Raw genomic sequence first — 23,947 nt, forward strand, 5'->3', positions numbered from 1 at the left:
ACAGAAGAGAGGGTGGTGGTGATCGGAGGTGAGATGTCTGAATATTCAAATATCAATGATTCTAAATGCATAGCTAGGGTTAGGAATCACGATGCCTGGTTTGTTTTCTGTGCCTGAAAGGAGGATACCTTGGGCCAGCTAAAGGAAAACGGTCTCCATGACCTCACCCCCACCCAAAGAAGAGAAACCCACAGAACCCACTTGCTGCAGGCAAGCTGCCGCCATTTACCCTAGCAATAACACAACAGTACTGAACTGTGACAGCTCATAGATTTCCAACTTTTACCAGGCAGAACACCCACTCCCCATCAAATGCCCTGCCATTCACCTCTCACCCACCCCTAAGTAATAGAACAACTTTCAAGTCAGGACCAGGAACATTTTAGAGACTGACCACTATCTATCTCTCTGGTTGGGATTTAGAGTGTATGCCCCAAAGAAGCTTTCATAGTGTTTGAAGACTGGGTGGTGCCTACGATATGGAAAGTCAAAGTTTCCACCATAAGTCCCCTTTCAGGCTCATATCCATTACCCACAAAGCTCAGCCTCAAGTCTCAGCAGATCATTTCTGGAAAGTATAACCTAGCAGCATGATACAGAATACCAGCTTAAAATCAATCAGTTCCTCCCCAATTTTTACTCATTTCCAAAACTCTTTTATTGACAGTGGGTTTTCTATTTGCCTTCTTCCACCAAGTACACAAAGCTGAGTTTAAACTTTGAAACTAAGGGGATCTTTTTGAAATGGGTTTAATATGGGAACAGAATAAAAGGGTGATTAGGAACACAAGTTTTAGAACAAGGCTGATTTGAGTTCATGCCCCTATTCCATCATTTTAATGGCTGTGTGACCTACGGCAAGTTACATAATTCCTTTTGGGCCTCAGTTTCACCATTACTGGATTACAGGACTAGCAAAATGTTCCAACAGAACAAAAGGACCCCCCCGACCCCAACAAAAACAAAAACACCACAGCCCAAAACAATACGGCCAGAACACTGGAAACAGTTTTTCGTGATTTATCATAAGGCAGAACTGTAGAGATTCAGTCCCTTCTAAAACTTTAAATATGTGTATTACATAAAATCTTACAATGACTTTCTCCAACATGTGGGTTTAGTATTCTAAGTATTCTGATATAAGCCAGGTTCAGTCACTTCTATCTGGATATCGGCAACTTCAAATGGGTCTGAGATCTGACCTCAGCTTTCTCTTCCTCCAAGTATCAAGCAACCTCTAACAGACTGTTTACACTAGGCCCTTAAGCATCGTGATGGCTGAGATCAATTTAGCACCTGCTGGGGGCTCAAACATTTGATGAATGAATAAATGGTTAATTCCTAACATCAAAAATAGGGTCTTCCTTATACATTCTCCTCAGACACTAGAAATTTATTCTAAACTGCCAAAGAGAACACCAAATAAAAACTCGCCAATCCTTGGATAGGGACTAATATGCGGCTAAAAATGCCTATCTGCCCCCTGCTTTTACTCCACTAAAACACGCAAAGTGCCCTACTGGTTAGTCTTTTACCATAACGAAACTAACACTTCTAGAGTATCTGCTTTTGTCACCCTTAATTTTTATATGCCAGGTTCATCCTCACCTTGATGTCTCCCCCTGCTTACGACCTATGATGCAGCCCACGGTGGATGGAGCTGCCTTTTGTGAAGAGCTTGGTTAGAATACCAAACCAGGAGAGAGGATTCTGTTCCTGCCCAAAGGGATGACACAAAGTTACCCAAAATTGGGTTTGTGCAAGTGACCTTATGGTTAGACATCATTACCAGACGTGAGAAAAGACCAAGATCTGAACATACGGAGATGATTGAACAGGCTCTACCCCAGGGAACAGAACTCATATGTCCCAATACTTTTCAGGAGAGAGTTTGCAAAGGTTTTTAGTGTTTTATCCTCAAAAGTGTTAGGATTATTCAGTCATCCAAAACAAAAATTTACATGCCAGGTACAGCATCACTTCCTCTATAATTCTAGGCATTTGCTTTGTCTTAAAAAAAAAAAATCAACCGTGTTAGGAACTGACTGCCACTGACTATAAAAAAAAGGGACCCTAAAAATGATCAAGGCTGTTGCTGGCCAAAAGAGTCATAGCACCTGGATGTCCACCTCATATCTTTCTTGACTACTATGGAAACATTTTTCAAATAAAACAAAATCATACGCTTCAAGTTAATCTTTCTAATACACAAATGAGCTTCTAGGGAGTGATTTAGCAGCAACTTATTTCCCTCACCACCAGATGGTCATTAAGGATAAACATGTTTAGTACCCAAGTTCTTCCTTGGGTAGATTTGCAAATAACACGCCTGTTTTCCTTTTACCTTTGCTCCTGGGTCTCAGCACACCTGCTCCCTCTGGTAAACTGCAAATCTCCTTGAACAAGAGTCCTCCTTTCAGAATGGAATGGGAGATGTTTCTATTTAGCAAAAGAAAAGCTAATCAAAGAGCCAGGCAGTATGGTATAATAGTTAAGATGACAGGCTTTGAAATCAGAAAAATCAGAACAGAATCTGGCACTACCCTTTACTAGGCTGTGATATTAGGCAAGCTACTTAATCTGTCTGTACTTCAACTTCTTCATACACGAAATGACAGTAATAAGAGCTATTGTGAGTACAAAAAAGTATGCTATTCATCTTCAGAAAATTCGTTTCATCACTTGGTTAAAACACATCTTAGCCATGAACTGCTAATTCTGAATCTTTCCTGAGGATCCACCTTGCTCAAGTAGAGTCATAAGGGCCAGAAGATGCTAGAAAATGGGAGAACCATGAAAGTAAGAACTTCTTTCAGTAAAAAGTTAAAAATATCACAGACATTAAGGAATTAACATTTCAGGATCAACACAAGCATATTTTCATTACTTGCAAACTAAAGTTTATTTAGGCTGAAGGGCAAACTTGTAATGGGATTGTCCTAAATTCAGTCATGCCAACTTTACCAACAGGGCACACATGTACAAAAACCCTGCACTATTTCGATACTGACAGCTTACCAACCATCAACCAACACAAAGCTTTTGAATCTAATTTTAGGCTAGCTGGCTTTTACCAAGAATGAATTTCAATTACAATTTCAAAGTTGCAAAGCAGCTATAGCTTCACTCCATCATTGCAGCAAAGATACAGTATCAGCCAAGTAATACTAACACTCAAAGTAACATTTTCTCTCTTGACTAGGACATTACATATACATCAACATAAAGGAGCCCTGGTGGCCCTAGGCTGCCAACCAAACCCACCCAGCAGCTCCACAGGAAAAAAGAGCTGGCAACCTGCTTCTGTAAAGAGTATAGCTTAGAAAACCCTATGGGATAGTTCTACTGTCACACTGGGTTGCTTTCAGTTGGAAATGACTCAACGGCACCTAACGACATGGGCACCAAGTGGTTTGTGACTGGCTGCTAACCTAAAGGTAGGTGGTTCGAACCCACTCAGCAGCTTCATGGAAGAAAGTCCTGGCCATCATCACCTGCTTCTGTAAAGATTACATTTGACAATGTCCAACACCTCATTCAAGAACCTGTTCAAAACTCATCTCCCTTTAGTCTTAACCATAGTCATAGCCTTACGCTACATCTCCTCAACATGTACTGTATGTATTATTCTATACTTATTAATACGGGGCTAGAAATGGTTCACAACTCCAGAGTTGTTTCAGACCACGTTCTCATCACACATTTCTTCCAAAATGTCTAGTGCCCAACTTACAGCAGATGTTTGATGAAGCTTGTCAGATTACTGGATAATAGTAAGGAGACTTTAGACAATCACATGAAAATGGAAAAACAGAAGAGTGCAAGCCCAGCAATCCTGAGTTATCTGCACAAGAAGCAGTTGTCAGGCACCTGAAAATGTCAAGTCCTTTGGATCTGGTAGGAAGGATTGCAACAAGACGTAAAGGCAGTAAAAATACACACTGAACGAAAGCTACACGTCTAATAACTACTGTCAAAGTCAAAAGATAAAACAACTTAGATGGTTAAAAAAGGGAGAAAGCAAACATATAAAATAGACACTTATAAGGCACCTATTATATACAAATTAAGTATATGGAAGAGCACAGGTTTAAGAAAGGGCTGGATTAAAGCACAAAAAGCTTGATCCATCTGTCAATTTAGAAGAAATCAAGTCTGTTTTCATCTTTGTATCCACAAGAGGCTAATAAGGAAACCATGGCTTTTAATCAAACTCAGTTATGCTTCTGGAGAGGTGAGAAAAAGGCCAAGACCATTTTTTTTCTTAATGTTCATTCACTTAGATTCAAAGAAAGAAAAAAGTATCTCTTCAGAAAGTGACAAAAATAGGAAAGGGCAATTTTTCATTCCGAAACAGACAGTAGGCAAGGGTTCAAAGTATGTGAAGTGGCATAAGCCAAAGTTGTTATTAGAGGGAACTTCACCATGTTCTCCAAGGACAGTGCTCCAACAAGAAACTTAATACTCTCATCATCTTTCCAACCTGCTGGAGAAAAGAGCTTTGAACCTCCTCCCTAATCCCCTCTCCCCATCACTAAGAAAGCAGGCTGCTGAAGAATTAAGAGACTCCTACAGAATGTATCCTAGGACGAAGTTCTATTCTGAGATTCCTGGAGAATAGTCTGGATGCAATTGGTCATATCCAGGGAAAGAAGTTTCTCCTTCCTACTCATTAAAAAGGATCGAAACCATTTAGCCTTGCTACAAAGCTGACACAACTTTTAGAGTTTTCTCAGAACCAAACGTCTTCCCAGCATAGGAGGCTGCGCTGAGCACACCCTCAACCCCCAAGTTCAAAGAAAAAGCGTCCTCTACAAAAAAGGTCCAAAGGATCTATGTGTGTGTGTTGGGGGGGTGGAAGGAGCAGTAACCTATAACCTACATTGCACTCTGCCCTAAATGGTATTCTAATTAGGTGCTCTTGCTTACCTAGGAGCATGTCTTTCTTCCCTGGAAGGATAAGTATTATCTGCTATTACAACGAGAAGTCTGTCAAGACTTGAAATTCAAAGACAGAGAGATTGTTCATTAGGTTCACAGTACACAGAACACCATGCCAGAACACAACTCCAAAGCTTGGAAAGAATAACTTGCCCTCGGTACTTGTTGAGGGCCACCAGGACCTCTGCAGTTGTTTGTTCTATACTCATCTCTTCTTGAATAATTTAAAACATTTTTAATTCTTGACTTTCCTCTCTTGAGGTCTTTTATCTGTCTAACCACTGGAAACAGAAAAAGAAAAATACCAGAAGTGAGGATGATAAAAGCCCTCTAAGAGCCTCGATCCTGAGTGGCTCAGGTATGGTATAAAAGGCTAAAAAGTATCACTTAAGTTATAATAAGCACTTCAAGAATATTGAGAACTAAAGTAAACATAAAAATAACTGAAATTCAGTGCTGGAATATTCCTTTTATCAACATTTAGTTAAACGTTCTATAATCAACAAATTCCCCTTGGGAAAGTTACTTAAACATATGTAACACACTTGAATTTATTCAAACCATATAGATTAAATAATTCATATTATTAATCCATAAGACATTCAACAATCTCAAAATTTTTTAACTTTTAAACGAACAGAATGTGAGGAATTTTGCAGAGATTTCTTACAAATATGATTCTATTTTTTGGCAAAAAAAAAAAAAGGCTATGTGTGGCCTGGAAATTTTAATTTCCTTCAAAATCAAGATATCCACAAGTTATTCTTAACTAAACAGTAAGCTTTAAAAATACCCACAGACTAGAGTAAAAGACCCAAATGAAGTTTACAAGCCGCAATGATCTTCAAGCATGGGTGGAAGGCCATGAGGATTATCTGACTAAGCCCTCACTATATCTAAAATATACAAGGTTCCTGGCTAAAGATAAAAAAAAAACAAAACTAACACCCACAGACACAACTTAACCAATTAACCCTGCCTGTTCCTTTGTCACATTCACCACTGTCCTTGGCTAGAAACGGCTCTGGTTACGATTTTACTACCTGAAAACTATAAAGCTTCCAACACTGTTTCTGGGGTTACCTCTTGACCACACACAAGACAGGAAAAAAACAAGACAAAAAACACCACACCATACCTAAAAAGAATCTAGGCAAAAGCCATACACCGCCCACCCTCCCAAATTTCCCACCTACCTTTCTTGTAACAAAAGTTCACCTGCTTTAGTTCCTTATTCAGGATACCCGCAACTACGGTTCCACTGACATGGCCCTAGTTCCAGTTTTGGCTTATGTACACGCTTGTCCTCATTAAGCCAACTGTGGAGAATATACCAGGAGTACTCATAAACAGGGAAGTATCACCAACTTTAAGTGGGACTTATGTACAGAAAAAGAATTAGCTGGTTATTTCCACTACGACACACAGAACCTAATATTCAACCAGGCTTATAGGAAACCAAATAAGCATGTTCCACCCAACTTGAATTCAAATTAATATGTGTCACTTCTTTCAACTGATGCTGGCTACCAAACAAAATCCTACCAAGTTCCCCATTTTAGCAATTCTGGCTCTTATAAATGCTCTTCCACAGACAGGATAACATGAAAAACAGTCTGTTACATCTCAGATTACATTCTGAGTAAATCTAGTCTTGTATTTTTTTGAACACAAAATATATCCATTGTGCAATAGGAGTCCTGGGCTTTGCTACATTATAGCTCTGTGACATTTTGGACAAGTTACTTAACCTCTCAGCAACCAGGATCCCTTGTGTATCAAATCGTAGCAATACTTACTATAAAGATTAAATGAAATAATGTTATCATTTAGCCAGTGTCTATAACATAGTAAGTGTTCAATAATTATCGTGCTTACTTTACTTAGTTCACGGGTATTATTAAGAGAGTCTGTTTTTGCAGGTAGTTCCCTTTTAAGCTATATTACATTTAGGTCATACATCAAGAGGCAAACACATACTGACTAGTATCTCAATTTCAAAATCACTTTTTATCCCAGAACATCTTGATAGCTAAACAACAAACCGATCCCTGATTCTCACACCCAGAATTCTACATTCCTGGGGGAAACACCTCATCTCCAAAACAATTCTAAGAAAATCTAAAGTGTCTGACTTTAACATAACTCAGGCATGAAAATACAATCTTGTTATTCCCCAAAATAAATTAGTATGTACTGAAAAATTTCTGAGCCAAAAAGAATAAACTTCAGTCTTTCTTACTGAGAAGGCCGAGATTTTAAATTTTCAGTGTTACTTCACTCAGATAATAGACAAATTAGTCAGGAATTCATACTTTAAGACTGCTTCAGAGACCATACCCTAACTCAGTGCCGTCGAGTCGATTCCAACTCATAGCGACCCTATAGGACAGTGTAGAACTGCGCCATAGACTTTCCAAGGAGCACCTGGCGGATTCAAACTTAACCACTACACCACCAGGGTTTCCTCAGAGACCATAACATATGCAAATTCTGATGTAAGAATCTGAGAATACAAACTGTCATCTAAACTGCCTCCAAATGAAAATAGTAAGAGAACAAATCTACAGGTCACATACACCAACTTTAAACAACACTACAACAACAAAAATCTATAAAACCAATGCTCAGTTGAAGGCTTCAAGTAACACAACAGAAAAGTCTAGTGAAACTACAGAGTCTGGCTAATTCCTGGAAATGCAACATAATGGGTCATGACCTATATTAGCCCTCCTGTACAGTTGGGGGATAGTCAGTCACTTTACCATGTGGTACAGAATCATCTGTATTCAGGTTTCTGTAAGATTATTAACTAGACCTGATTATTCTATTAAACTAAAAGAAAAACAAAACTAAGGAATAATAAAAAAAAAAGTTGTTATCTTCAATTCACATTATAATCACTAGTTCCCACAGGGCACTAGTGAAAGAGTAAGCCAAAGCCCGAGTCACCAAATATGGCCAACTTTCAGAAGACTCATCCCAAATCTGTCACTAATTTATTAAGAACAAAACACCACAGCAAAACCAGTCTGCTAACCCTGGGCCTTCAGTGGACTCAAGCACACCTCAATTCATATGGCAGTAACTATGAAGAGCTTGAAGGGTGGCCATCCTATCACTGCAAATCTAGTGGTCAATGACAAACCTGGGTTAGAAACTAGAATCTCTAATTCTTGTGCTGAAATCAACTTTTCACATGGTCTGGGGCAAGCCACTCTGCTATTCTAAGAATGCTTGGAATATGTCATGTTCCAAGATTTTTTTTTTGGGGGGGTGACTTCCTGTAAGTAAAAGGTTCCTGTGACTGGGAAAAAAAATAAAATAAAGTGACAAAACAGGAACACTTCTGGCACATCTTTCTCAAATGAACACTAGTGGGAAAAAAAAAATTGTGGCCAGTTTTAATTTAGTCTATTATTCCCATAATAGACACACCTACAGTTTCTTATAAAAATTTACAAGAGACTCCAAACCCACTTAATTCAGTTCTGAATTTCAACAAGTATTAGTACACCAGGCACCTCTATACTGGTATTCTCAGAAATTCCAGAGAAAGGCCAACAGGGACCCTGTTGTTAGGGTTCATATCACAAGGCCCCATAACCCAGACTTCTGAATATATAGATCTAGACATGTCAAACAAAACTTCCCCTCCTCCATCACTCCCGCGTTGGCATTTCCAGTTTATAAGTGAGTCCTGGAACAGCTAACACCAGGAAGCTCCGGTATAATTACAGGACTTGGGGAAGTCATCTCGAGGAGATAGAAGACCCAGAAAAATCAGGGGAGTCGGAGAGAGGTTGTCCCTGCCACCTCGCCTTCCCACTCCATCCAAACTTCATCCACTCGGGCCTCAGAGGACCGGGAGGCAGAGGCCATTTTAATGAAGTCTGGCTAAAGAACGTGAAGCGAAAGGAAGAGAGGAAATAAGGGAAGGGCATGTGGAAAGGAAGGCCGGGCCCTTCCCAACAGCGCCAGAGTCGAGTGGCAGCACCTGGGGCTCGAAGAGTGAGGTGATGGATTCAGAGGCTTCGAAAGATAAAAAAGTATCGTTGCACTACCACGACGGGGTCGAGTAGTGTGAGCCCCGGGAGCGCGGCCCTTTACCCCCAAACGGGGAAGGACCCCTTCCAGGGACAACCGCGCAGACCCTCGCCCCTGAGTCCGGGGCTACTACCCACAGGTCCAGAAGGCGGGAGTTGGCTAGTGCCTGGTTCTCCTCATCCGGCCATGCGGCGCGGGGGCCATCCTGAGGGGTCCAGGAACCAGGAGGGCACGGGGGGGCCGGACGCGGCGCTCACCCGCGGGCCGCCTCCAAGCTCTTGATAAGCTTCTTGATCTTCCAGATCTCCACGTTCCTGTCGGCAGCACTGGGGTCGTCCGCCATCTTCTCGCCTCCTCCTCCCTAGAGCGGCCCGGCGGGGCCCGGAGACACCAAGACCACAGAGTTAGCGCCGCCGCTGGGGCAGAGCGGCCCCCTTCCTCGCTACCCTAAGCTGCCCTCCTCTCTCCAGTCCGCGCGGTCCGGCGCGTTGGTCGCCGGCTTTTCCCTCCCCGTGGCTCACCTAAGGGCCCAGTCCTGGGCGGCAGCGGCTGCTCCTCCCCGGCGGCGGCTCCGCGGCGGCGGCGGCTCTGACGTAGGACACCGGCTCCCTCTCTCCAGGCAGCTGCATGTGTTGCAATCCGCTCACATGGGGCCTGTGACATCACTTCCTCCGCCAGGGGCGGAGTGGAAGGCGGCGGGCGGAAGGGAGGGGTTCGGCGGGTGCCAAGGGGAAAGCTCTGCGCGCGCCGCGACTCTCCATTGGCTCTCTGCGCAGCGGCCTGCAATGGGCCCGTCCATTGGCCACAGCTGAAGCCGCGCTGCCTTGTGAGGTAGGGCAGGGGGTGGGAGATACCGCTTTCCCTTCCGGCCCGGCAAGCCGGGAGAAGGAAGCGGGCGGAAACCGGTGCTCTCGCGATGATATAGTCAGCCCTCCGCCAGGCTCGATGAGGGGGTGGTTCTTAAAGGGCGAGGCGCAAAGGTCTTCTTCTGATCCATCCTTCCTAGGTGATGAAGTGGATGTTTGAGGCTCTGCGACGTGCGGCTGGGCGGTCTGATTCTGACAGGCTATTTGAATGGCGTCTGAGAAGCCTCAAAGAAGCATCTGGCGTTGAGCGGCTTCATCGGTGACGAATTGCTCGGGCCTGCTTACGTCACGGCTGCGCGGACCAGTATTCCGACTCTGGATCAGTGGGCTCTGTTGGGACCTTCCCCACCCTGGGCTAAAGAAGTAATCGCCTCACTGCTAGGATTTTGTGGGGTGGAAGAAGGCAAGGGCTGCCTGAGGTTGGAGACCTGAAGTATCTGGCCCTATGAATGGTCTCGGCTGTTGAGAGTGCAGACAGAGGAGAATGCTGAAGATGGGCAGCTGTATAAATGAGAACTTTATCTTTTTGAGTTAGGTTTTTTAGTTGGCTACTTTATGGCTCCCCTCACCTACTTCAGTTGGATTCTTTCAAATATTTGAGCGCAAACGGTGTGCTAGATCCTGTTTTCCTGGGGATACAGGACAGAACCAAACTAGTAACAGTGCCTACCCTCATGGAGTTCACAGTCTACCTGTACCTGGGTTAACTATGATTTTATACTTTTGTATAGTAAAATAATTGCTCAAATACATAAATGTGGTAAGTACTGCAGGGTGTTCTGTATGTGTGTGACGGGCCCAACACTGGAATGAGACCTAAGGACTAAGTAGGACTTTGTCAGATGAAGAATATGGCAATCTGCAAACACTTTATGCGAACACGTGTGAGGAACAACAACAGCAACAACAACAACAAAAAAAAACTGTGCTGGAGTAGAGTTGAATGGGAAGAGTGGCGCGAGAAGGAGCCAGGGGACATATCTTGTAGGGTCAGGTTGTAAGGCAGGTTTAGGAGTTCCCCCTCTTTCTTTAAGAACAATAGGCAGATTAAAGAGTCAAGAGCTAAGGAGGTGAGGTGAAGATTTATGGCTGTGTTTTTAAGGAGATGTTTCTGCTTGGATTGGAGAAAGAGTGGAAGCCTAGTGATCATTTAGAGTGCTGCAGTAATTCAGGTGAGAGATGATTGTAGTCTAAAGTAGAAGTGAGTGGATATTGATATCTATAGGAGCAAGAATGGCTAGGATTGGATGATGGATTGGATGTGCAGGATGAGAAAGAATGACTCCCAGTGTATTGAAATGGTGACATTTACTGAGATGGCAAAGATGAGGAGCAGGTGTTGGGGATTGATTAAAAATATCATCTTGAGTGTATTAAGTTTGAGATTGTTTATGAGACCTGCAAATGGTGATGTCATTCAGGTAAATGGATTTGCGTGGACTTTGAATCCTTTTTGCATGTGATCTCGACTTTGTCTGCATCTTGGAGATGGAGGGAGGGTATCAACCTCATATCATAGATGAGGAAATTGAGTCAAAGGAAGGTGAAAGAGATTTGCTTAGAGTCACGCGGCTAGTTCATGGCTTCCAGATTCCATGTTCAGTGTCTTGTGCATTATGTCATGCAGCCCTCCCATTAATTATGTTTCCATAGGGTGGGAACCAAGATCTCCTGTAGGGCAAGTCTTCTCTCTCCCTCAGGAAGTGAATTTTCCCAACATGGAATCTCTTCTTTAGGTTTCATTTTGTAATTTTTCATCATATGTTCACTCAGTATATAATATTGTATTTCTGCTACGTGCCATTCATGGTACTTAATAATGAAACTTTTTGAAGTGAATAGTCATAAACACTGCTTATTGGCTGACTATATCCCTGGCGGCACAGTGGTTAAAGTGCTCAGCCGCTATCTGTATGGTCAATGGTTCGACCCCACCAGCTGCAGCACCAGCTGCTTTGTGGGAGAAAGATGTGGCTGTCTGCATCCATAAAAATTTACAGCCTTGGAAACCCTATGGGGCAGTTCTACTCTGTTTTGTACGGTCGCTATGAATCGGAATCGACTCAATGGCAGTGTTTTGTTTTTTTTTTTAATTGACTGGGAGTTTACTGTGTCCCAATCTTTTCCCTAATTCATTCCTCTTGCCCCATTTCCTATTTTCTACACTGGGTTGCCTTGATCTACCTTTCCTGCTTGTTTATATGTTTGTGTTTATTGCATTACTTCAGGTCTGCGCTTAATCAGTTTACAGGCTTTCTAAACCAGCTCACAGGCTTGCTCTTCTGTGATTCATGCCGAAATAAGCATGGTGACATCCCAGTTAGGATTGTTGTTTGTCAACATTTGAATCCTTTGAAAGTTGGTGATTACCAAGATATGCAATGTGTTTTTAGAATATTCCAGACCAAGGCAGTTTAACTGTAGCCCCCAACATTCATCTGCTTAGTTGCTGCAGATTCACCATCTCTGCATTCAGAATTGGAGATCAGTGTGTTAGAGGTAAAGGCTGGGATGGATTTCCAACAGAAGTGATTTGAGAGGAATGGAGCAGGAATACGATTCCCTTCAGCAAGGAGGAGGCTTCAAAATGGGACCATGACCACTCAGTGTCTGGGAGGATGATACAGATTTTTCAAATTCTATATAATGAGACTAGAATATGTAACTTCATTTCTTTAAAAAATGAAGGAATGGTGGTTGATGATATCAGAACTTCCTCTCCAGCTCTAACATTAGGTAATAAAGTTATATGTTGGGGTACATGAGACATTCCCAGCAAATGGGTGGAGTAGGAGAGAAAGGAAAGGAATGGATTGTTAAAAGTTTTGATGTAGAAAATAATGACAGCTTGAGAACACAGTGCTGTTAGTTACAGAATGAGATAATGGTTACTAATGTGAAGGTGAGTTCAAGAGTAGCCAGGGTGAGGAAGGAGGGTGGGAAGGGGTGGTTGTGGAGAGCTTTGTTAAGGGCTATGCAGTTCACTCTTTGGGAAGTCAGGGTTGTTAGAGGAAAGACCTGGAGCTAGGCAGCCTAAGGTTTTAGCCTGACTCTGCTCCTTAACCTGGGTGTGGTGTGATGGATTACTTTTTTTGTGGCCTTTCTTGCTGTGATAACTCCCAAGTGATAGGGTGAGACTGTGCAAATAGGGTAATTGTGGCCCACCAAGGGGATTGGTCAGTTTTGCTATTCTGCTAGGCTTGAAAGGAGCCACCCCAGAGGCAGGAAAGACAGGACCCCACAACCACCAAGGAAGAACAACCAGGAGCGGAGAGTGTATTCTTTGGACCCAGGATCCCTTCACTGAGAAGCAGTGGCAGATAAATCATGGTAGGAGAGACTGGCGGGAGACCGTGCAGTGGACTTCCTGGCCCATGGATCTAGAAAGCTGAGTGTCTTTGGACCAAGGGTTACTGGCTGAGTGGTGCCTCTGGGCACTTATTGGCAGGGGGGTTAAAAGAGCTTTTTAACATTTCCCTGAGCAGGACAGAGGCGTAGGACCAGAGAGGTGTGTGATTGCAAGCACAGCTGAAAAGAGGCTGTCCTGATAGAAGAACTGTATCCTGAATGTTCCTAAGCCTAAATTGTAACCTTCTACTTCTCTGATAAACCACATAATTGTATTGTCTGTGAGTTCTGTGTGGCAGTGAATTATGGAACCCAGTACAGAAGTAGAGAGTGTCATGGGAGGGACAGTTGGTTTCAGAATGGGTAAAGATGGTGGAGAGAGGAGGCATGTCTGACCTCTGTTTCATAGGAATCAGTCATGTGCTATTGATCTTGATTCTCCTTCCCCAGGTGAAGCTAAAGAGGTCAAATACTGCCCCTAAGCTGTTTTTACACTGGGCAATTGATTTCTTAAGTCTCTTAGAATCTGTTTTTTTAATCTGTAAATGGGAAAGTTGTTGCAGTTGAGTTGATTCTGACTCATGGTGACCTCCCCATGTGTCAGAGTAAAACTGTGCCATCAGATTTTCAAGGCTATGACCTTTCAGAAGCAGATTACCAGGCCTGTCTACCAAGGCATATCTGGGTGAGTTTGAACTGCCAACCTTTTGGCTAGTAGTCCGAAAGTTTAACTGTTTGCACCACCTAAGGGTACTGGGTGCGTTGAATTACTTAATATGGCCCTTCTAGCCATTCATGGTCTTGTGACTCCCACAAAGTGATTGGGTGAGACTATGCAAATAAGGTGCTTGTTACCCACCAAGGGTATTAGACAGCTTGCTAACAATGCAAATAAGGTTCATGGAACCTTTGTGGGGGTACCAGAAAAAACCCAAACCCATTGCCGTTGATTCCAACTCATAGCGACCCTGTAGGACAGAATAGAACTGGCCCATAGAGTTTCCAAGGAGTGGCTGGTGGATTCTAATTGCTGACCTTTTGGTTAGCAGCTGTAGCTCTTAACCACTATGCCACCGGGGTTTCCTTTGTGGGGGCGGGACCATGCAAATAACAAGGGGATTGGTCCGTTTTGCCATCCTACTAGGCTTAAGATGAGCCATTTCAGAGGTGTAGAGAGGGGTCCTCACTACTCTCAAGAAAGAAGAGCTAGGAGTAGAGTGCATCCTTTGGACCCAGGGTCCCTGCACTGAGAGCCTCCTAGACCCACGAGACAGAGGGAACTGTAACACCAGAGACGGTGTGAGATGGGGAGAAGTGGTGGCAGTAGTACAGGAGACCGGTTTGAGACAGTGTAGTGGGCTTCATGATCCATGGAGCAGGAGAGCAGAGTACCTTTGGGCAGGAGACTTGCTGACGGAGTGGGATGCCTCCAGGCACTTGGCCAAACAAGGCTTTCCAACCCACGGATCCAGAGAGCTGAGTGCCTTTGTGCCAAGGTTTACTGTGGGAGTGGGGTGCCTCTTGGGACTTTACTGGCAGAACTAAAAGAGCTTTGTAACACTTGGCTGAGGGATGGAGAGGCCAGGGCCAGAGAGAGGCCTGCCTGTGGGCATGGGTTGAGAGGAAACTGTCCTGATCGAAGAACTGTATTGAGTCATTCCTGATCCTGAATTGTAACCTGTTACTTCCCTAATAAACCCCATAACTTTGAGCAGGTCTGTAAGTTCTGTGTGGTCATTGCAATGAATTATCAAACCCAGCAGAGAAGCAGAGTGCTGTGAGAGGGATGGCTGGTTTCAGAACTGGTAAAAGTTTGGAGAGAGGAGGTATGTCTCACTTTTACCTCATAGGAATCAGCTTTGAGCTGATGTGGATCTTGATTCTGCTTCCCCTTGTGAAGTTAGACAAGGATGTCTGATGCCATCATGCCATTTTTACAGGTATTTGTGGGACCACTGTTGGATTAAAAAACTTACAAAAAGTGCCGAGTACCATTTCTGTTGTTAGCTGCCTAGCAAGCATATAAGAAGTCATCCATGAATGTTAATTCCTTTAATTTTTTAGTTTCCCTTAATTGGTTTTTTCCTCTTCCACTATTTTCTGTACTCATCTGTTGAGGATTGGGAGACTATTCACTTCATTCTCCAGCAGAAAATAAAGATGAGAGACTGAAGGTAGAGCAGATCCAAAGTATAATTCTTGGGATTTGTTTTCCTAGTGGAAAGAAGAGCCAGTAAAATAGGTCTGTGGGATCTTTCTCCAGCTTCAGTGGCCGATGTGTTAGTAATTGTTAGAATCCGTGGCTTTTCGAGTTGAAAATGAAACTACATTAAACCCCAAACCAAACCCATTGCCATCAAGTCTATTTCGACTCATAGTGACCCTATAGGACAGGGTACAAGTGCCCCATAGGGTTTCCGAGGCTGTAATCTTTACGGAAGCAGGCTGCTACATCTTTCTCTGGGAGAGAGGCTGGTGGGTTCCAACTGCCGACATTTCTGTTAGCAGCCGAGCATTTTACTGCGCCACCAGGGCTGCTTAAACTACTTCAGTAAATTTTTTCCTCTGGTCCTAAGTATCTGAATAGTTATGTGCTTATTATATTCCATGGCCCTGATCCTTCAAAGAGTTCCATATAAGATTTTGTTTAAAGAAAAAAGTTGTTTTTGTACCTTGAGAAATAATAGAAAAATCTCTATGTTTAGACTATCTCAAAAGTACTTCACGAAGTAGTGAAGTCAATAAAGGAGTGTCTAATCTGCCCTTAAGCATAACGAATTTGAGGAATGCAGTTCTGTAGACTCCATCCTTAAATAAAGAAATCTTACAGTAACTAAAAGCCAAGGGAAGAGGACCTAAGCTGTAGTGGGAACAACGTAATACATGGGATTTAGGATTTGCGTAAACTGACTTAAGACAGTTACCTATAGATGTAATCTTTGCAAAAGTGACTTGAAATAGGCTAGCATAAGGTATCATTTGGAAACCCTGGGGGTGCAGTGGTTAAGTGCTACGGCTGCAAACCAAAGGGTCGGCAGTTCGAATCTGCCAGGCGCTCCTTGGAAACTCTTAAGACAGTTCTACTCTGTCCTATAGGGTCACTATTGGTCGGAATCGACTCGAAGGCACTGGGTTGGTTTTGGAAGGTATCATTTACTCCCTGTGAACATCTAGTGGTAAATTGTAGCCTTTTAGTGGGAGTGGGGGCTTCGACTAAGAAATGGTAGCAGTTTCCTCTTTAGGTGACCAAACATCTTCAGTGAATTTGTCTTGTTAAATTAGGCAGATGTTGGCCTTTAAATGCTTTACCCTATAATGATTTCCTCCTTTAAGAACAAAGCCCATAGAGAACTATAATTCTTTTCCTTTTGTTCTCCAGTTATCCTAATTTTTTTTTTTTATTAAAGAATTCTAGGGAGAGTGCACTAGCCAGAGAAGATCTGCACACAGCATGTAAGCATAATTAGCAGGAGGAGACAAAGTGGCTAGCCATACCCTTGGACCACCTAGGGAGGCAAGTGCTTATCCCTTGTTTGGCTCAACAAGAAGAATTAGTGAGATGCTATTATGGATTGAATTGTATCCCCCAAATAATGTTGTAAATCCTAACCCTTGTAGTGGTTACAATTCCATTTGGGAATGGGTTTTTTTGTTATGTTAATGATACAGTATTAGTATAGGGTGTGTCTTAAGTCAGTCTCTTTTGAGATATAAAATAGATTAAGCAAGCAAAGATGGGGGGAGATGCCAAGCCACTTGAAGATCACCAAGGAAGGAGGACCTTCCCCCAGAGCCGAAAGAGAAATCCTTTCTTTAGAGGAAGCACCCTGAATTTGGACTTACAGCCTCCTAAACTGTGAGAAAATAAATTCGTTAAAGCCTTTGAATTATGGTGGTGGCGAAGAATACTGAATATACCGTGCACTGCCCCAAAACATGTCTGTCTTGGAAGAAGTACAGCCAGAACGCTCATTAGAAGCAAGGATGGTGAGACTTTGCCTCATATACTTCGGACATGTTATCAGGAGGGGTCAATCCCTGGAGAAGGATATCGTGCTCGGTAAAGTAGAGGGTCAGTGAAAAAGAGGAAGACCCTCAATGAGATGGACTGACACAGTAGCTGCAACAACGGGCTCAAGCATAACGAATGTGAGGATGGTGCAGGACCAGGCAGTGTTTTGTTCTGTTGTACATAAGGTCGCTATGAGTCGGAATTGACTCCACGGCACCTAACACCACCTAACAATAAAACCACCGGCTTGCAGTATTTCTGTTACGGCAGCACTAGGTAACTAAGACAGATGCTAATCTTTTAGTTCAATTCCATAAGTATTTTTTGAGTACCAGTCTTTGTCCAGCACTGGGATGAGTGCTGAGAAGTTTGATTTAGCCCACTCGTTGAACTTAGGGTTTTTTTTGTGGGGGGCGGGGTGGAGGGAGATGCAGGCATGCTAACCAATATAAAAGAAGTAGCTGTTTCTGGGACTGAGGCAGAAATAAACAAGATGAGCCTGGAACATCTGTCATATCAGGAAGCAAGGAAACAGACCACTGGAGTCCTATCAAGAGCAAATGGGAAGAAACTCCCACACCACAAAGTCAGAATACTTTGAGCATCAATAATTGTAACATTGAAATACTTCTAAGTTAAAATCCGTAAGTTCATAATGACACCCAAGAAACCTCATTGGCTTCACTTATGATTAATAACTATACCAATTCACTCTAAAAATTAGTAAATAAGTAAACATTAACCCACCTTTCCATATAAACTGTACCTCAGGGTAACCCAATACTGTTTATGAGGGAAAGTTTCTCAATATAGAAGTATTCCAGCTAAAAATGCAGAAGAAAGTACAATACTATATACTCTTAATGAAATTAGAGATCTAGGTAAAGGTCATCAGTGGCTGCGAATATCACGAAAGAGCCAGCCAGAATTATGTACCTTCTGATGGAAGTGCACACTGCCTATTAAATATTCTTGCTAAAAGACAATTAGATCTAGTGGTTACAGAGGAACATGTTAAATGACACCAGGGATGTAATCAGCAAACTGGGAATGTAAGAGACTCTACAGGACCCATGATCCAGTTTCTTCAACAAATAAATTGCAAAGGGGGTGAAAAAGAGGCAGTGAAACCTACAGATTGAGAGACTCAAGAGACACATCAACTAATAAATGGTGTGGCCCTAATTTGGTTCCTGTTTCAAACAAACCAATTATTTGAAAAATTATGCAACTACTGAGAAAATTCAAACTCATGGTGTTCACTATTAAGGAGTTATTTTCTTAGGTGGGATGACGACATTGTTATATTTTATAGAATACTCCTTTTAGAAGTATATACTAAAGTGCTGAGTAAAATATGGTTTCTGGAATTTGCTTTAGAACAATCCAAAGGAAGGTGGGGGAATGCATAATAAAAAAGGTAGTAAGTTGCTGTGAACATATAAAAAGCTGGGAAATAGAGTATGAGAGTTCGAGTGAAAAAGCCAGTGTGGGCTGGGTGGGGATGGGATCACAGAGGATCCCAAGGATGCTGAGGAAATGCAGGGGCAGGATTGAGGTAAGGGCAATATGGCACGAAGGGTGGAGCTGAGAGGGAGGGTATGACTTAATCCAATTAGATCTCAAGTCAAATTATTGATTTTCCACTTAGGAAATCTGTGGTTCTTAACCCTTTTTAGGTAATGGACTCCTTCAACAACCAGTGAAAAAAATGGACCATTTTCCCCAGAAAAAGTAATACTCACAATCTTACATTTTGTATCAGTGATTATAGACCCCCAGATCTATACTCCACCAGGTGCTCTGTGGAAACTATGGGACAGTTCTACTCTTAGTCTATAGCATCGCTATGAGTTGGAATCGACTTGACGGCAACAGGTAGTAGTAGGTAGAAGTCCACCTGTGGGGATTCCCCACACTCATGTCCCGTCGCCATCTCTCCCAACCCCCACCCTCTGGGTCAGGGGGACCAAGAATCTCAGTTTAAGAGCCTGTGATTTAGGCGAAATATCTTATTTTCCTGTTTCCAGATCTCATTCACAGTTGTCACCTGTAATTATTAAAGGCTAATTCAGTGTTCAGATGCTGCCTCTTTGAATAGTTTCCTGACCCGCTGTAGTGAAAGTGGATTTGATGGCTCATTGTATTAGGTTTAACCATATGAAATTGCCAACAATGAACAGTTTCATATGGTTCTACTTTCTGTAATTGCTAAAATCATACTGCTTTTATGTAATTCAGTGATGTAGGTCACCCTACAGCTCTTCTATCTGTCCTAGGGCTTGTTTTCACTGAGTTCTGCATCCTGATACTAATGGCCTGGAGTGAGAGAAAAAGCCCTTTAAAAAAGGCAGCCTTAACCTATGTTACACACACAGTGGAGTACTATGCAACCATAAAGGAACAATGATGAATCTGTGAAGCATCTCACAACATGGATGAGTCTGGAAAGTATTATGCTGGGTGAAATAAGTCAATCAGAAAAGGACAAATATTGTATGAGATCACTACTATAAAAACTCATGAAAAGGTTTACACACAAAAAGAAACAATCTTTGATGGTTACGAGGGAGGGGAGGGGTGAGGAGGGAAAACCACTAAATAGAGAGTAGACAAGTGGTAACTTTGGTGAAGAGTAAGACTACACAATCTTAGGGAATCCAGCACAACTTGTCCAAGGGAAGGCCATGGAAGCTCCACAGACACACTGAAACTCCCTGAGGGACCAAATTACTAGGCTGAGGACTGTGGGGACCATGGTCTTGGGGGATATCTAGCTCAACTGGCATAATATAGTTTTTAAAGAAAATGGTCTGCATTCTGCTTTGTTGAGTAGCATCTGGGGTCTTGAAAGCTTGTGAGTGGCCATCTAAAATACTCCACTGGTCTCACCCTGCTAGGGGCAAGGGACAATGAAGAAAACCAAAGACACAAGGGAAAGATTAGTCCAAAGGACTAATGGACCACAACTACCACAGCCTCCGCCAGACTGAGTCCAGCACAACTAGATGGTGCCTGGCTACCACCACTGACTTCTGTGACAGCGATCACAGTAGAAGGTCCCAGACAGTTGGCGAAAAATGTACAACAAAATTCTAACTCAAAAAAAAAAAAAAAGATTGGACTTGCTGGCCTGATACAGGCTGGAGAAACCCTAAGAGTGTGGCCGGCCCCCAGACACCCTTGTAGCTCAGTAATGAAGTCAATCCCGAGGCTCATCCTTCAGCCAAAGATTAGACAGGCCCATAAAACAGACTAAAGGAAGGGCACACCAGCCCAGGGACAAGGACTAGAAGGCAGGAGGGGACAGGAAAACTAGTAATAGGAAACCCAAGGTTGAGAAGTGAGGGTGTTGACATGTTGTTGGGGTTGGTAACCAACATCAAAAAACTACGTGTACTAATTGTTTAAGGAGAAGCCAGTTCCGTAAACCTTCATCTAAGCACACAAAAAAAGTGGTTTTAGAATTGAAGAGCAGAGTTGCAGTGGTATCTGAAAGTGGTCTTAAAATTTATTCCAAAATTTGGGTGTCTTCACTCCCCATTTTCTGATCCACCATCTATATTACTGCCCCTACTTCCTACAGAATCTCTAGTATAAACACTATACTTAAAAATTAAGCCACCCTCACAGATTACTTATTAAAATCCTGTTGCCATCACGTGATTCCGACTCATGGCAACTCTACAGGACAGAGAACTGTTCTAAAGGGCTTCCAAAGAGCGGCTGCTGGATTCGAAGTGCCAACATTTTGGTCAGCAGCTGTGCTCTTAACCACTGTGATTACTTATTAAGGGTACCTTTATAATTAAATATAGATCAAAGCAATATTGAAACAAATTAACATCTTATTCTCCATAGTAACTGATGCACTGATAAGGACACACCACCTGTGTAGTATTCCTACCAATAATGTGTGTACCTGACTGAGAACAAAGAATAATTAGGCAAATTCAAACGAGGGCTATTTTGAAGAACAAATGGCCAGTACCCTTCAAAAATGCCATTAACAAAAAAGGCAAAATAAATTATGGTATATTCACACAATGGAATACTACGCATCGATAAAGAACAGTGATGAATCTGTGAAACATTTCATAACATGGAGGAACCTGGAAGGCATTATGCTGAGTGAAATTAGTCACATGCAAAAGGACAAATATTGTATTAAGACCACTATTATAAGACCTTGAGAAATAGTATAAACTGAGAAGAATACATTCTTTTGTGGTTACAAGGGGGGGGGGAGGGAGGGTGGGAGAGGGTTATTTACTGATTAGTTAGTAGATAAGAACTACAGGTGAATGGAAGGACAATACTCAATACAGGGAAGGTCAGCTCAACTGGACTGGACCAAAAGCAGTTTCCGGGATAAACTGAATGCTTGGAAGGTCAGCGGAGCAAGGGCGGGGGTTTGGAGACTATGGCTTAAGGGGACTTCTAAGTCAATTGGCAAAATAAATTCTATTATGAAAACATTCTGCATCCCACTTTGAAGTGTGGCATCTGGGGTCTTAAATGCTACCAAGCAGCCATCTAAGATGCATCAATTGGTCTCAACCCACCTGGATCAAAGGAGAATGAACACCAAGGTCATGCGATAACTATGAGCCCGAGACACAAAGGGCCACATGAACTTGAGACTTAAATCATCCTGAGACCAGAAGAACTAGATGGTGCCTGGCCACAACCGATGACTGCCCTGACAGGGAACACAACAAAGAACCCCTGAGGGAGCAGGAGAACAGTGGGATGCAGACCCCAAATTCTCACAAAAAGACCAGACTTAATGGTCTGACTGAGACCAGAAGAATCCTAGCGGTCATGGTCCCCAAACCTTCTGTTGGCCCAGGACAGGAACCATTCCCGAAGACAACTCATCAGACATGGAAGGGACTGGACAATGGGTTGGAGATGCTGATCAAGAGTGAGCTATGTGTATCAGGTGGACACTTGAGACTGTGTTGGCATCTCCTGTCTGGAGGGGAGATGGGAGGGTAGAAAGGGTTAGAAACTGGCAAAATTGTCACGAAAGGAGAGACTGGAAGGAGGGAGCAGGCTGGCTCATTAGGGGGAGAGTAAATGGGAGTATGTAGTAAAGTGTTTTATAGGCTTGTGTGTGACAGACTTGATTTGTAAACTTTCACTTAAAGCACAATAAAAATTATTTAAAAAAAAAAGACAAAAGAAACTCTTCTTAAAGAAAACACAAATGCCATGTGTGATCCTTGATTTGATTCTGAAGTCAATTAGGAAAATTTGAATATGGACAGTGTATTAAATACTAGCATTACATCAGTTAACTTTCCTGATTTTGATAGTTTTGGGGAGAAAGTTCCGTACTTACAAAATTTAACTATTTAGGAGTGCAAGTGACATGATATTCAGGGGGAAACAAAATTTGTGCACTTGTGGTACAGTCTGTGCTCAACTACTAACCTAAATGTTGACAGTTTGAACCTACCAAGGTGGTAAGGTGGAAGGCCTGGCAGTCTGTAACACTAGGGATTACATAAGTTGGAAAGACATCAGCTGTTTTTCTTTTGGTGTGTACATACAGAGAAGCATATGTGGCCAAATGTTAATTGGTGAATCTAGCTGAAAGTTATGTTTCCACTCAGATGATTCTTAAAATTTTTCATCAATTTTATTTTCTTAATCCTAAGAATTGGTTTGAAAATTTCAAAAAAGGTTGAAAATATTAATATAGGTAGATAGCATAATTTTCTTAAGGTTATACAGAATTAGTCAGCAATAGAATTGGACTCTGTATCTAGGAAGTATAAATCATAGGGTTGCAAATTAATTTTTCTGGTCACTCCCATCCTTGACTAGCCCAGGAAAATTTCAGGCTACATTATTTTTCTTTTTAATACCACTTCCAATTTCTCTGATTTTTCCAATTTAGAACTTTTATCTTTTACCACTTAACTAGTTTCTGAATTTGGTAGAAACTAGTTGTTCCCCAGATGATGACAATTTATAATTTTTTTTTTTTTAAAGGGACTTTAATCTGTAAGATGGAAAAAGTAAACCACTCAGGTTTTTAAACAGTGGGTAAACTCATTTATTGCTTATGTCAAGCACTGTTCTAGGTAATCGCAGTAAACAACTCTCTGGCCTCATGGGAAGAACAAAAAAAAGGATAGGAAATGACAGAACTCAGGGAGGGGCTGCTATCTTACATGTATTTCATAACCTTATGGAAAAAAATGAGGGAGTGCGCCAAGTAGATCTCTAAGAGAAGACTATTTCCAGCAAGGGCAAGGACCATGAGATCAAATTGCAGTTGGAAAAGAAAAGTAGTGAGGGAGGGGCAGATCATGTAGGTTTTAGGAAAAGCTCTGGCAGGGGAGTGAAGTGATCTGACTTACCTTTTAAAAGGAGCAATCTGACTGCTGTGGGAAAAGACCAAGGTACAAGAGTGTCAGTGAGGGGAGACCAGTTAAAACCTTCAGTAACTAAGTGGTGATTTATACTGAAGTGGAAGCAGTGGAGATGTTGATTCTAGGTGTACCCTGAAGGCTGATATGATTTGTTGACTCTAGGAGCAAAACTATAAGCAGTTCACTGACATTAGATGACTTAAGGGGGCTGGAATAAGACGGAAATTGAAGTTCCTTTTGGAATCTTTTAAGCACTTATTACCACACAAGGGAGAGTGTACCTTTAGAATAAAAACAATGTTTTTGCCTTTCAAGACTGTTCGCTGTAATGGCAGCTTCACTGGTAA

At 42.3% G+C, this 23,947-nt stretch overlaps 1 protein-coding gene across 3 annotated transcripts in view; it reads right to left on the reverse strand.

The window, feature by feature from the left end:
* Nucleotides 1-9,637, reverse strand: part of ETF1 (eukaryotic translation termination factor 1) — a 28,194-nt gene extending 18,557 nt beyond the window's left edge. Inside the window, exons 1-3 of one of the 3 annotated variants that reach the window (XM_064276729.1) lie at nucleotides 9,510-9,637; nucleotides 9,246-9,349; nucleotides 2,345-2,439 (exon numbers count right to left, since the gene is read on the reverse strand). Coding sequence is in view for 1 of the 3 variants with exons in the window: in XM_003404524.4 (XP_003404572.1) it covers nucleotides 9,246-9,331 (86 nt within the window). In the remaining 2 variants the exon portion in view is untranslated. The other 2 variants (XM_003404524.4, XM_023549415.2) reach the window with 2 other exon arrangements.
* Nucleotides 9,638-23,947: the final 14,310 nt, after the last annotated feature.

The sequence above is a fragment of the Loxodonta africana genome, chromosome 2 (assembly GCF_030014295.1).
Source record: "Loxodonta africana isolate mLoxAfr1 chromosome 2, mLoxAfr1.hap2, whole genome shotgun sequence".
In the NCBI taxonomy this organism is placed as follows: domain Eukaryota; kingdom Metazoa; phylum Chordata; class Mammalia; order Proboscidea; family Elephantidae; genus Loxodonta; species Loxodonta africana.